Genomic DNA, 14,721 nt, shown 5'->3' with positions numbered 1-14,721 from the left:
AAGAGCCCAGATGATGGAACTGACTGCTAGGGACAAATATTCTCAGGCCTTGAACCTAATCAAAGAGCTTTCCACATTTACCAACTAGATTTCAGAAATGTTATGAACCAGTAATTCCTTTATTCTGTGCACTCCCTCATAAATGTCTATAAAATTTATTTCATGACTATCTCACCATTGTGTGTTGGAGGTAGAGGAAGAGGTGGTAAGTAACTGGCCTCTTTAGCATCACAGGTCCACAGAGCAAAAGGAAATAAATCCAAGGATCCTCATTTGCACCTGAACTTTGTTTATATGATGAGTTTCTAGACTTTGAACTCATGCAATATGGGGGAAAAAATGGGGCAGTTCTAGACAGGGCCTGAATATATGTTGCATGGCAGAGACACATGAATCATAGCAGTGCAGAGGATGGATTACAGTAGACAGACAAAAAGAAGCCCTCAGAGATCCCAGCTTCCTTGTATTCATGCTCTGCTCTGTGTAACTCCATTCTCTGAACATGGACTGCCTTACTTCTATCAGTTAGATATTGCAGAAATGAAGGGATGTCTCTTTCAAGATTAGATTATAAATAGAAAGTGGGTTTGATCAGAGCTGTTGTCTTTCTCTCTAGCTCTCTTAGATGGCTCACCCCTGGGGCCAGGCAGCTGCCAAGTTATGAGATAGCCCTGTAAAGAGGTCCACATAGCAAGAGACTGAGGCCTGCAACCACTACATGAATAAGTGTGGAAGAGAATTCCTGCCTTCTCCTAATTAAGCCTTTAGACCAGAGCTGTAGCCAGCAGCTTGGATGGAACCTCCTGAGAGACCGTAAGTGAAACGTACCCACCTAAGCCACTCCTGGATAGCCATGCTCCTATGAGATAATAAATGCTTGTTGTTGTACACTGCTAAGTTTTTGGCCAATATATTACACAGCCTAATACACCACCTTCACCAAGTAATACAAATTAACATCATTAGTGATGGCACAAATTAAAACCATGTTCTGCCTGATAGGATGCAATAAGAAGAAAACGGCGCCACCTAACAAAGATGCACATACTGAATTTATAAAAGAGGAAATATCAGGAAAAAAATAGTAGGAGAGACATTCTAAAAAAATAACTGGACAGAAATCTTCCAACCTGTTATAATCATGTAAGTCAAGCAAAGGTCATGTGGAATTGTTCCAGATTGAGAGGAACTAAGGAGACCTGACATTTAAATGGTGTGTGTGATTTTGACCTTAAATGTTTTGTTATATAAGACATTATTCTGACAACTGATGAAACTTGTATGGAGTCTAAGGATTAGATTGAAATCATTCATTAATGTTAATTTCCTGTTTTAATAACTGTATTTTGGCTATACATGGAGAATGTCTTTATTTGTAGGAAGCAGTCAATATTCTGTCTCCAAGCTCCTGACAAAGACTCTGCTTATGGGTCATAGATAGAAGCCAGTGATAGTTCAACTGTTTCATATTGTTCTAATCCACTTTATCATTTATTGGTTTGTCTCACTATGGCACTTCTGGGGAAGACTTATTTATGCTTCTGAGTTATAATAATGGTGTGAAACATTAATGTTAAGTATAAGTCTTTATATTTCCTTCTTGGAGTTGACTATCTAAATATGACATTGCAGAAAATATTCTGTTTAATAATCTATAAAAAAAAACCTACCCAAAATTTCATCTTAGCATGTATCCCCAATCTTCATTGAAAAAATTACAGTTCATAGAAAAAATACAAGGGGTACCTCTTTTTTTTTTAATTAAACCAGCAGCATCTTGTTTTATTTAAACTTAGACTAAACTTTTTTTTAAGTCAGTAAATAAGAGATACCCATTTCTCAGAATTCCTTTTAAACAGGAAACCCCATCCTCAGATTATAATGTAATGTAATATAATATAGTAAGTATTCTAAAGTTTTAAGCAGCTCATCAGAGGTTGAAAACTAAATTTCAGGCTCACAAAAGACATTTTTAAAGCCACTAACACTCAAACAAGGGTATAATTGGTTGCAATTAACTTTGTCCTAGAGCATCTGGGAGTCATTCCTACTTTCTGAAACACAGGAGTTAAGTTTTCACATAAAAATAAAAACCAAACAGTAGATAACACTGCATGAAGTTACTATAATGACTAAATAAAGCAGGGAATGCAAATCTCTAGTGAGATCACTTGGGCCCTACTATTGCTCAGGAATTGGTAGGTTTTACTATATAAATTGTGATTCACAACCAACATCTATAAAACATATCATAGAGACCTGGTTACAAACAACTCAATCAACTACCTGAAAATGGCTTTGCTCTGGCAGAGGGAGATAGTACAAGTATGAATATGAGGACTTAAAGATGTTAAACCTGTCAGCGTTCTAGGAAAAGTAACTCAAATTATATATTCAACTGATGCATGATCATCACATATTAAAGACAGCACATTACTATAATTCATTGTTACTCTAGTGATCTTAAAGAATTAAGACCACATTCATAATGTTCAAATTTGTCTCCAAGGAATAATTTTGAGTTGGGGAATATCTGGATCATTAAGTAATTTCCCTAGGTCAGAGTAAAAGCACTTTATCTGTGAATATTACTTCCATGGCATATTGGATATAGCATGACTTAGTAATAAAGTGAACTTTCTCTTAAACAATTCACAGATTCACTAGAATTTTCTTCAACTTTCAGGAACTAAATATAGTCCAATGTCTTCTACGTCTTAAATATTGATTTTTCCTCTGAACTCTCTACCTACCCTGATCACTACCATTCTCCTCTTGTACAGTTACCCCTTTGTAATTTTCACTTGTTTTATTCTAGGTTTAATTGTTCATCATATTTTCAGATGTACAACCCATTACTGCTAAGTTGAGATTTATAGGTCCCAATATTTCTTGATTTTTTTATATTACAAAATAAGCCATTTTACTGTATGTATTTTAGAATTAGCTAATTCCTGACTTTTATTGAAAATGAAATAGCAGCATTCTCAATTATTGGGGAGGGACAGTTATGTTTTAGAAAAAATAACTCAAACAAGCATATAGAAAACCAACAGTGAGATTTGCTGCAGCAATCTATATCATTGCAAGCTCCATCTTCTCTTGACCAAAAATAATTTTGACATTGCAAGGGAAACGATACAAAGGCAGGCGTTGCCTGGATGGGATTGCAGGAAAAGAAAATAGAGAGAAGAATCATCACAGGACAAAGTGACTTAGAGCAGTGAATCATTTCCAGCTGTAAGAAGGGTGTACTCAGGTAGGAAGTTCAGTGCTTGGGGAACATAAATATGATGGCTGGATGCATGGTAGGTTTAGTTAACTTTAGGCTGGTCATGTGAAAACAGAAACAACAAATACCACGCATCTAACAGGGTTTCCTGAGGGGTTTGGTTATATGTGTATAGGCAGGGTTGTGGGGAATGGCAGAGGAAGTGCATGGTACCATTTAATCTCAGACATTTAATCTGTATGTGACGTTTGTACTTCTTAGTACATATTTGAAAAGTATATTATGTAAATGTAGTCTGAGAATATCTGGGCGAACCCATAGCATGCAATGAATACTCCTCCATTATTAAGAAAAAAAAAAGGAGAGAGAACACACTGAAAACAATTCTAAGTATTCACTGGAGTTTCCTGAATGACCAATAAGAAAAATCAGGAATGTCACATGACAAGGCATTTCACAGAACCCATTCCCTCATAGATATCTTTGCTACTTCATGACAGTACAGAAAATGTGTCTCATCCCATACCGCTTTTTTTCTCACTCACTTCCCCCTCTCCTGATTTTCCGGATTGATTTCTATCTCCAGGCCCTAGCTCTGAACTCCTATAAAAGGACTCAGTCTCTACAGCCCTACACTTGATCCTAAGTGTCATAAAGAAGGTATAATGATTTACCTAGTAAGACAGAATTTTCTAATACTGTACAAAGATGTGTGTCTTTGCTTTGAAGATCTTGTTATAGTAAGACATAGTTACTGAGAGTCACAAATTCATGTAAATATTTCCAATTTACAGGATGTAAGTCCTGGGTTAAATAATTTAACTACTAAACAGCATTGCCATCTTAAAGGCATTATTTTTTCTCTTCATTTTTATCCCCCTGCAAAACCAAGGCACAAGTAAACATAGAGCTCCCCCCCTTTTCAGGGGCTGCTTTCTAACAGGATGGTACTTCTCCCCAGTTGTACTTCTAAATCTCCTGCAATGATAGGATTGCTTATAAGAAGCAGCTCAAAAAATGTAGAAGAAACTGAATAGCAGATTTGCAATCCTGCATAGGTATCCTAAAATGTTTAATCTAAATTAACTGCTTTGAGCTGATTTCTTAGGTCAAGGTGAGAATATGGTCTTTGAATGCCTGATAGGGTCACAGACACAATTTCAAGTGAATTTGTGGTAAATCCACATGACAACTTCAACAGCCACTGACCTGTTTCTGCTCTCACGATACTCTATGCATGTCTGCGATAGTTGTAGGGGAGGCAGAACCCCTCTGAGGAATGTCAGACTTAGGGAATATTAACAATGGCGACGAGTAGCTTTAACTCACATATGCACTAGAAACTAGAACTTACATCGATATAAATTAAAGGATTGGCAGTGGTGACTGAGGGAAAGAAGTTATAATTTAAGGTTGTCACTAAAGCCTTACCTAATTGATCATAAAATATGTATTATAGAACTTTGTGAATATAGGTTGATATTGAAATGTGAAATTATATCAAATTTAAATTATTAAGAATGATGATGATACTATAGCTTAATTTTAAGTTTATTCTAATAATAAGTTCACAACAGCATTTGTTTCCTGTTTGGATGGCATGACTACTGTGGGTTACCTGTAGTCCCAAAGGAAACAATATCACCATTCTGACATATTTATCTACAGCTGCAAAGGCTGCAACACTCCCCTTTCTGGACTGTGTCTTTATTCTGATGCAATACATGCTTTGGATAACTTACTTTGAAGTAAGCATTACTCTCTGGTATTGGATTGGTATGGAAGTTAGGCATCTGGAATTGTAATGACAATCAATTTCAGTACAAAGTGAGCTTAGTACTTACAATACAAAGGAATTCTATGAGATCAGGTAAATGAAAATATTGGAAAATTGTGCAGAAAGTTACACATCCTAGGGATTTATGTATCTATTTACATTTTTAGAATGGAGCAGAAAACAATTTGAAAAAAGGAAAGTTGATAAAATAATTGGATTCTCAGTGGAAGAATAATCGTCTGGGTTACCAGGAAGAAGTTTCAGTCAACCTGCAAAAATAAACGTTGAAAAGGCTACACAGCATCCAATAGAATTTTGATTTGCCTACTCACCCACAGGAGACATTTCTGGGACACTAGCGACATAAGGTCCATCCAGAAACTTTGGCTCATTATCATTAATATCCTGCACTTTGATGATGAATTCTGATTCCGGCTCCAGGGGCTTCCTGGTTTCTATGTCCACAGCCTGAGCACGAAGTGTGTAGAAAGGTTTCTCTTCTCTATCCAGGCTCCTTATTGCATGAATGTCCCCTGTGGTTTCATCAATGGTAAAAACGGTGCCAGCGCCATCTCCTGAGAGGGTGTATTTCACAGTGCCCTCTCCCTTATCTAAGTCAGAATGGAGCTTTAGGGAGGCAGGGAGAGAGGCAGAGAGAGGGAAAGAGAGAGAAAAAGAGAGAGAACATCATTAAAGGGATGGTCCACTGTTAAAAATACTTGAACTATATTTTTTTCTCAGAAAAGTTAAAGAAAAACCTTATGGTACTTTTTTTCCTTTTTTTTTTTTTTAATTTTCATCAACTATTTGCCTATAAACATTTTAAACACAAATAAGTTGAAAAAAAATGTATGGGAACACCTATATATACCTATATATCTCAGAGATTCCACCATTCACCTTTTAATTTACTCAGCTTATCACATACATAGATCACATGTCCTTCTATTCATTCTTCTGTCAATCCAAATTATTCCTCAGTGCATTACAGAGATCAGAAGTACAGCCCCTAAATACATCAACATACATAAACACAACCAACTTGAACATTTGTCTTTACTTCTTTTATATCCTTTTGGGGATAAATTTTCATAAAATGAAATGTACAAATCTCATGTACTTATTGTTTCATTTTAAGTGATTTTTGCACTAAAGATAAATTAGCTCATAAATATCAAAACATAAACTCTCCAAATATCCTAAAGACAGAAATCAGTGAGCTGAATCCAGTGAGAGATAAGGTAAAGGAGCTCAGAAAACATCGATCCTTTTCATCTGAACGGAGAGGTAAGTCTGGGCAAACCAGGATGGTTTTGGCTATGTATGGTAGAGGATCTCATTTCAGCAGACTGACTTTAATGAGTTATTCAATATTACTCAGCCAAGTGATGAATAGAATTACTGATTATCCTTTCAAATTCACAGACAAATCACTAGCTCTAATTCATTCTATGTATTTGAGATCTTGTAATACAGAAATGTCTTGAAATCCTTCTAATCTCTTTTGAGATTCAACACATGTATAATTCACTACATTATAGCATGGTATAATAGCATAAACAGCTTCACTTTTTAGCAATTTGCAAATATTATGCTTTTTCCAAATTGAAGGATTGTAACAACCCTGCATTGAGCAAGTTTATCAGCGGTGCCATTTTTCCAACAGCATCTGCTCACTATGGATCTCTTTGTCACATTTTGGCAATTCTCACAACATTTCAAACTTTTTCATCATTGACTATATTTATTGTGGCCTGTGATCAGTGATCTTTGATTGTAATTGTTTCAGGACACCCTGAATCACACCCATATAAGAAGGTATGCTTAATCTATAAACACGTGTGCTTTGACTGCTTCACTGATTGGCCATTTCCCATCTCCCTCTTTCTCCTTGGGCCTCTCTATTCCATGAAACACAGTGATACTGAAATTAGGCAATGAATAACCCTACCATGGCCCCAAGTGAAAGAAGAGTTGCACATCTCTCACTTAAAATGAAAGCCTAGAAATGATGAAGCTTGGTGAGCAAGCCCTCTGAAAGCCAAGACAGGCCGAAAATTGGGCCTCTTGCACTAGTTAGACAAGTTGTCAATGCAAAGGAAAAATTCTTGATGGAAATTAAAAGTGCTACTCCAATGAACACACAAATGATAAGAAATGGTAATAACCTTACTACTGATATGGAGAAAATTTTCCTTTCAGGCAAAGTCTAATCCAGAGCAAAGCCTCACTCTCTTCAATTCTATGAAAGCCTAGAGTGGTGAGGAAAAGTTTGAAGCTAGCAGAAGTGGATTCATGAAGTTTAAAGAAAGAGACATCTCTGAAATGTAAATGTGCAAGGTGAAGCAGCAAGTGCTGATGTGGAAGCTGCAGCAAGTTATCAAGAAGGTATAGTTAAGATAGTGAATGAAGGTGGTCACTGAAACAACAGATTTTCAAAGTGGATGCAACAGCCTTCTCTTGGAAGAAGATGCTTTCCAGGACTTTCATAGCAAGAGAGGACAAGTCAGTGTCTGACTGCAAAACTTAAAAGGATGGGCTGAAACGCTCTTATTAGGGGCTAATGCACCTGGTGACTAAGTTGCAGCCAATGACCACTTACCATTCTAAAACTCCTACGGTCCTTCAGAATTACTAAATTTACTTTGCCTGTGCTCTATAAATGGAACAACAAAGCCAGGATGGCGCCACATCTGTTTACATGAACATGATTTACTAAATGTTTTAAGCTCTTGAGACCTAATGCTGAGAAAAAAAAAAGGATTTCTTTTAAAATGACTGCTCATTGACAATACTCCGGTCCTCCAAACCTGTGATGCAGATGCACAATGAGATGAATGTTGTTTTCATGACTGCTAACAGAACATGCGTCCCCCAGCCCATGGATCAAGGAGTCATTTAGACTTTCAAGTCGTATCATTTAAGAAATACATTTCATAACGCTACAGCTCCTGTAGATAATGATTCCTCTGATAGATTTGGGCAAAGGAAACTGAAAGCCTTCTGGAAAGGATTTTCCATTCTCTATGCCATTAGGAACATCTGTGATTCATGGAAGAGGTCAAAATATCAATGTGAACAGGAGTTGGGAAGAAGTTGATTCCAACCTGCAGGATGACTGAGGGGTTCAGTGGAGGAAATATGTGCAGAATGGTAGAAATAGGAACAGATCTAGAAATAGAAGTGGGGCCTGGAAAAGTGACTGAAATGCTTCTGTCTCGTGATAAAACTTAAACAGATGAGGAATTGCTTCTTATGGATGATCAAAAAAAAGGGTTTCTTGAGATGGAATCTACTACGGTGGAAAACGCTGTGAATATTCTTGAAATGACAACAAAGGATTCATAATATTACATAAACTTGGTTGTTAAAGCATCAGCAGGGTTTAAGAGATTTAACTCCAGTTTTGAACAGAGTTCTACTGTGGGTAAAATGCTATTGAGGAGCATCACGTACTAGCTATACAGAGAGATCATCTGTGAAAGGAAGTCGATCAATGCAATGCTTGTTTTACTTGAAGAAAGTGCCACAAACTGCCCCCCCAGCCTTCAACAACCAACACCCTAATCAGTCAACAACCATCAACATCGATGTAAAACCCTCCACCAGAAACACGATTACAATTCATTGAAAGCCCAGATGCTCGTTAACATTATTTAAGCAATAACATATTTTTAATTAAGGTGTATACATCTTGTTTATAGACATAATGCTACTGCACACTTAATAGACTATAGTAGAGTGTAAACATAACTTTTATTTGCCCCGGGACACTAGCAAAATTCATTAGGCTTGCTTTATTGAGATATTTGCTTTATTACAGTGGTCTGGAACTGTAACTCCAGTATCTCTAAGGCATACTTTCATGCTCTTATAAATATGTTTAATAATATAAACATAGATCCTATTCAAATTATATAGCATATATATTCTTATAAATATTTTCATTCAGTTGCTGATCTAAAATCTTTTAAACTATTCTCATTCATTTGGGTACAGCCATTTTATTTCAATGTCCAAGTCTTTATATGTAAAAGCTCATTACCAGTCAGTGGATCAACCAAAGGAAGATGTTAAGTTTTTATAGTGTCCACAGTCATTTGGGCTGTGCTTTAAAATTAACATACAAGCACAGCTCTCTTGTAAAATTTTGGGTAAGAATGAGTTCTGTTTTTCTGGATGTTTCAACACAAAAAAAAAGCTTTGAAATATTTTAAACTATGTAAATATCCTTTTACAAAGAGGTTCTCTGTACTAATATTAGTAATACGGAAACACAAAAACATAATCGCAACTATAGCTACATCTTTGATCTTAAAGTCACATTGCTGTTGAGGTTCAGTAAAATGAATCATCCTTCAAATTAACATTATTAAAATGAATTTATCCATTCTGTGAATTTGTATTTACTTCAAAATTTTCTCTGAAAGTATGTTTGTATAAGAGCATAAGCAAAGGATTTATACCTGAGTTAGTGATCTAATTTAAAAGAATGAGAAAATAAGGGAGCACAAGATTTTGATTTTTCTTTAAAGTTTCTGTATATTTTACTCAAGTCTTAAGAAAACTCTTCTGAACTCTAGGAAGATAATCCCCCTAATTTTTCACAAACCGCTATGAAGCTTAGGAAATTCAAGTGTAAAATCAAGCTGTAGATAATGCTCTTTGAACTTAGGAATTTCAAATTACAAATTTCAACCATACTATTAAAGATATTCAACACAGTGGGTATTGCTTTTGCTTTCAAACTTATTTAACGATATGAAATAGGCAAAAGCTCTATGCAAAAGCCATGACTTTATAAACTGGACCGATTTTGCCAATGGCTCAAAAGAATATGTCATAATATTGTGGGAAGCTGGTGGAAATTTGCAGTGTTTTTACAATGTTATCCAAGTAGAGTTACAAAAAAAATCTTCATTTAGCTAAAATCAGAACTGTTTTCCTTTCAACCTGACATAAGAATAGGAAAGCAAATGTGTTTTCAGCTTTAGCCAAGATCCAAATTAGTTCAGTTGCTGCTACTTCTCATTTTTCTACCTTTTCCTTCTAATGTAAAGCTGAGTTTTGCAACAATTAAAGCTTCAAAAGAAATATGTGAAAATACATTAAAATTTTAACTGAAAATAAAGTTGATTAATGTAAAACTTGAGAGGATTAAAACTTTTATAGCAGTTCATGACATGATAATACATTAAAGGGGATCACCTGCAACATCTTGCAATGACAGGCAATATTTAAAATTAGATACTCATTGTTGATTGAATATGGCACATGGGTGATTAGTAACACTTTAAGTTATAGGTGTTTTTCCAACATCAATCGTAATATTGGCCTGATGTTAGGTATTACAGAATTTTTTCCATATCAAATGTGAAATAACCTGAATAAAGTTGTTTTACATTAAATTGAGCATCTCCATCAACTTCTTACCTAGAGATAACATCATTTCATACACTTTCAGTTATATTCAGTATTTATATATAAATACCTTTGTATAATATATATATATACAACTGAAAGGGTATATATATGTAAATATACTTTTATATTTATTCTCTATTGGATATACATATACACATGGTAAAGCATTTTCAATTGCAAAATGCCATAATCATCTTTTTCAACATCATTTGAAATTTTTCAAAATTATTTTTAATGTCTGCATTATGTTTATTTAAGGAAATTGAATGATTCAAAAGGTGTATGTCCTCTCATAAAAACTGTGATGAATATATATGTGTTTTCTTTGGTTTAGTTCCTTAAAAGGGTAATTATCAAGGCCAAAACCATAATTTTTATGAATCAGAAGTTTTTGAATCTCAAGTGACTCCAGAAATTGATCTCTGTAAATAAAATTGGTTCCTTAAATCTTTCGGTACTGAAATTTGGGCTTAGCATACACTGGGAAGATGTTTCTTAGTGTCATGCACATAAAGAACCAGGAAGTCCAGAAAGAAGGATTCTCATGACTTGCCTCATCTCTGGGTTGTGTTAACTATGAAAAATCACATAATGGCATTTTACAAAGGGGCTTTAAGCTACACATACAGCAAACTAATCATTCTACAAGGATAACCTTTTTATCCTTTATAGCAATTTAAACATAACAGCAAGAAATGTTTCTCATTCCAATTACTTTTTTTAAAAAAGCTGTTTCTGTGTAGCTGCCGACTATATTTAGTGGCTGAAACAGCCAGCTTCAATATTATCATCTTTTAGTGTTGACACTTAAAATTTCTCCCAGAAACAGACTTCCATAAATGATGGATGGAGAAATATGCACTGTCCAGGCAGTTGTTTTGTGGAAATGGTGTTGTTATTCTCTAATGTTTTCCAAGTCACTTCAGATAGTGCATAAAAATGAGATGCCAAGAGAGACTTTAAAAAGATAGTGAGGTCTAGCTTCAGACAGTAAGAGAATCCGAATTCCAGTCCTTAAAAGTTTTGAGAAAGCTAATCTAGTTAAGTGTTAACTAGCGTCTCTCTGATTATATCTTAGAAATTGCTGCGCAAAGAAGAAATTCATTATTATTTTCTCTGGGTTGAAAATACACATAAAATAGAAAACTGTTTTTACATCACTATGTACAGCAGTGATTTTATTTTCATTTGCTATTTGCCTGGATAGAAGGTGATTACCAGACATGAGGGAGCCCAGAACATATTAAAGGGAGAAATTTCTGATAGTGAAGAGAGAGTTTTGCCTGAAAACCAAAAATCATGTTCAACAAATACTTGATTGGATGTATATACCCACAAATTAGTTTACTAATCATGTCCCTAAGGTTTTATGGCATACCACATACTATTTTATAACTTGTTTTTCAGATGCATTACATTTTAATCAATTTGTTGTATCAATAATTATAAAATTATTATTCATATTTAAATTTTTCACAAGTATTTTAATAAAGTAATATACTGAAATGACTAAAATTCAGAGTATGGAAGAGCTTCTAATGCACAAGCTTACCCTTCCCTTTCCTAGTCTGATTCACCAGAAAAAAATCACATTTTAACTCTTTCTGTTGCATCCTTATGAAAAAATATACCTATTTGCTAAGTCAATTAATGTAAAATAGTATTTCTTCAGTTATCAATGTGAATAATATCTGTTGACATACAAACCCCAAGCCACCTCTACTTTTCCAATAGAGTAATGACATCATTTATTCTACTTGTTATCAATGGCACACTTGTTGAGATAGTATGTGTGGTCCTTTGTTTCTGAATTCAGTTCAGTCTTAGAATGTATCTGTGATTCTGCATTTCCTAAGATGATAAGATTAGCATCTTTATATATATTTATACACACACACACACATAATTGTGTGAATTGTGTGAGCTAGTTTGTATATATATGTATATTCTATTATCTGGAAAACATTAATACATAAGCCTTCAAGGCTTGTCTATTAGTTGATGGTAAAATGTAAAAAAGAACATTCTTTTCATAATTATAATAATGTAAATATTTTTGTTTTATAACCCAATAATATTGGGTGCCTATGTGATTACTATACCTTCATTTTGCAATTGGAGTTTTCCTGTATTCTCTTTTTTGTTTGCATCATTTGCCTTTTTCAAAGCCTTTAGTTCAATCCAGTTCTCAGAACCAACTTCAGTCTCCTCTCCACAATGCACCTTCCTTAGGGAGCCTCTTTCTCCTTAATCCCAATAGTGCAGCCACACAATTTTCAACCTGGAATTTTTCTTTTTTAGTCTGATTTGAAACATTATTTCTTGGATCCTCTATTTTCTTCTTTATTAGTTTACTCTTTTATCTGCTGCCACCGATCTCCTATAACTTTGTAAGAATATGTCTGTTAAAATATGTTTCTTGCATCTTTGCATGTCAGAAATGCCTTTATTTTACTCTCACACATTATTATGATCTGGGTATATACTGATAGATTGGAAATTACTTCCCATTCACTCATTTGAAGGCATGTACCCATTGTCATATAGACACCAACAGTAAGATCAATGTGTAATTGTATTTCTATTGCGAGTAGCAAGCCAATCTTTTTATTTCCCTTTTTATATTTTCCTCTTTTCTTCAAGTTGACAATCTTATTTTTATCTTGTTATTCTAATTATTTAGGACATTGTCTCCAAGTATGGTTTAATGTGCATTTGTGTTTCTTTGGTTGAGCACTTAGTAAATTCCTTCAATTCAAGAATATTATCCTTCAGCACTGAGAAATGTCCTGCTGTGAATAATTTCCATGATTATATCCTATCGCATTTTTCCAGTTCTTTATTTAGAATTCCTATGTTCAGTGTTAGACCTCATGTATCTTTTGGTCTTTTTGGGGAAAAAAAATTCTAACTTAATTTACAATTATTCATTGTCTTTCTCTTTTTCAAAATCAATACACATGTGCATACACACTGCACACACTGCACACACACACACACCACATATTAATTTCCAAGATTTCTTTCATTGACTGTGAGTGTTCCATTTTTATAGAATCATACACTGATTTTGTGGCTATTCTTAAATCTTTTTGGGTACTCTAATATGCTTTCATGTGTTTTCCCTAAATTATCTGTTCCTTCAGGATTACTTTTCTGTTTTTAGAATTCAAACCTTTGTCATTCATATTGCAGGCTTTCCTCAGATATCTGAGGACTCTCATTTTTCTGTTTCTATTTTCGGACAGAGTTCCAAGCTTACAGGTTAAAGTTATCAATTAGAGTTTGGTCTTAGGACGAACAGCAACGGAATCAATCACCTCTTTCAATTTCAGATATTTGGTTGGAGACATTCTAAGCATAAAAGGCAATTCCTACACTGATTTAATTCTTTCCAGATTCCCTTCAGAAGAATTTCTTTCTATTCTTTATTGTTTACATTTGGTTGATGTTGCCTGGATTTAATGCATTCTCATGCAGGTGGGAGACATTTTGCATACAGGCTATCAGTTAATCTATGTGTTTTACCCTGAATATCCTTCTCCCTTTCTCTTAATCATTGATATCTCTGAGTCTCTGTGAGAGTTGTCTCTCCTTCATTGGAACCTTCATCACAAGACACTTCTAAGTACCTTCTTTGAACATGTTTCCAATCCTTTATCCACTTACCATTTCATGGTTAAATTGGTAAACTTGTCTGATGCCCCTCCACATCATTCCCATCAGGATTATGGGTCATACTTTGGTTTCTACCCTATAAAAAACTGATGGTGTGAGGAGATGAGTGAAAAGCGTGTGAGCAGTACATCACCTTTGTTTACCAAAATTGCTTTCAGTGGAACTTCAACAGAAAAATTGAAATAATGATACAATGAAAACATATTCTACCAAGATTAAACAATTACTAACAGTTTTCTACATCTGCTTTATTTTTATGTATGGACAACTTGAAAAAGTTGCAAACATTATAATAATTAACTGCTTGATACTTCAGCACCAACTTTATGAAAATAAGGGCTTTTTCTTAAATAATCATTGTGTCACTATTCTAAGAAAATTTTTAAAAATACCTATCACACCTGATAACCAGTCCATATTCAATTTTTCCCACTTGACTCTTCAAATATTTTAGTTCTTATTTTTTGACAGATTCACACAAGTTTCAAGAATTGTATTTGGATTGTGTCTTTACTTTCTTTAAGTTTAGAAGGAGCATGGATCTTAAAATTTATTTATTTGTCATTATCTTTTTCAGTGAATTAGGCCCCCATTCTGATTCATCTACTGA

General features: G+C 34.5%; 1 protein-coding gene across 3 annotated transcripts in view; it reads right to left on the bottom strand.

Moving 5' to 3' along the window:
- CDH12 (cadherin 12) overlaps window positions 1-14,721 on the bottom strand; it is a 1,003,878-nt gene that overhangs the window by 209,625 nt on the left and 779,532 nt on the right. For all 3 annotated transcript variants that reach the window (XM_073237610.1, XM_073237601.1, XM_073237619.1), the window contains exon 5: window positions 5,342-5,636. In XM_073237610.1, coding sequence (XP_073093711.1) covers window positions 5,342-5,636 — 295 coding nt within the window. The remainder of the gene's footprint in view (window positions 1-5,341; window positions 5,637-14,721) is intronic.

This window comes from Manis javanica, chromosome 1 (assembly GCF_040802235.1).
Source record: "Manis javanica isolate MJ-LG chromosome 1, MJ_LKY, whole genome shotgun sequence".
Lineage (NCBI taxonomy): Eukaryota > Metazoa > Chordata > Mammalia > Pholidota > Manidae > Manis > Manis javanica.
Note: the sequence above shows the minus strand (reverse complement) of the source record. Positions and strands in the feature narration are given on the sequence as shown.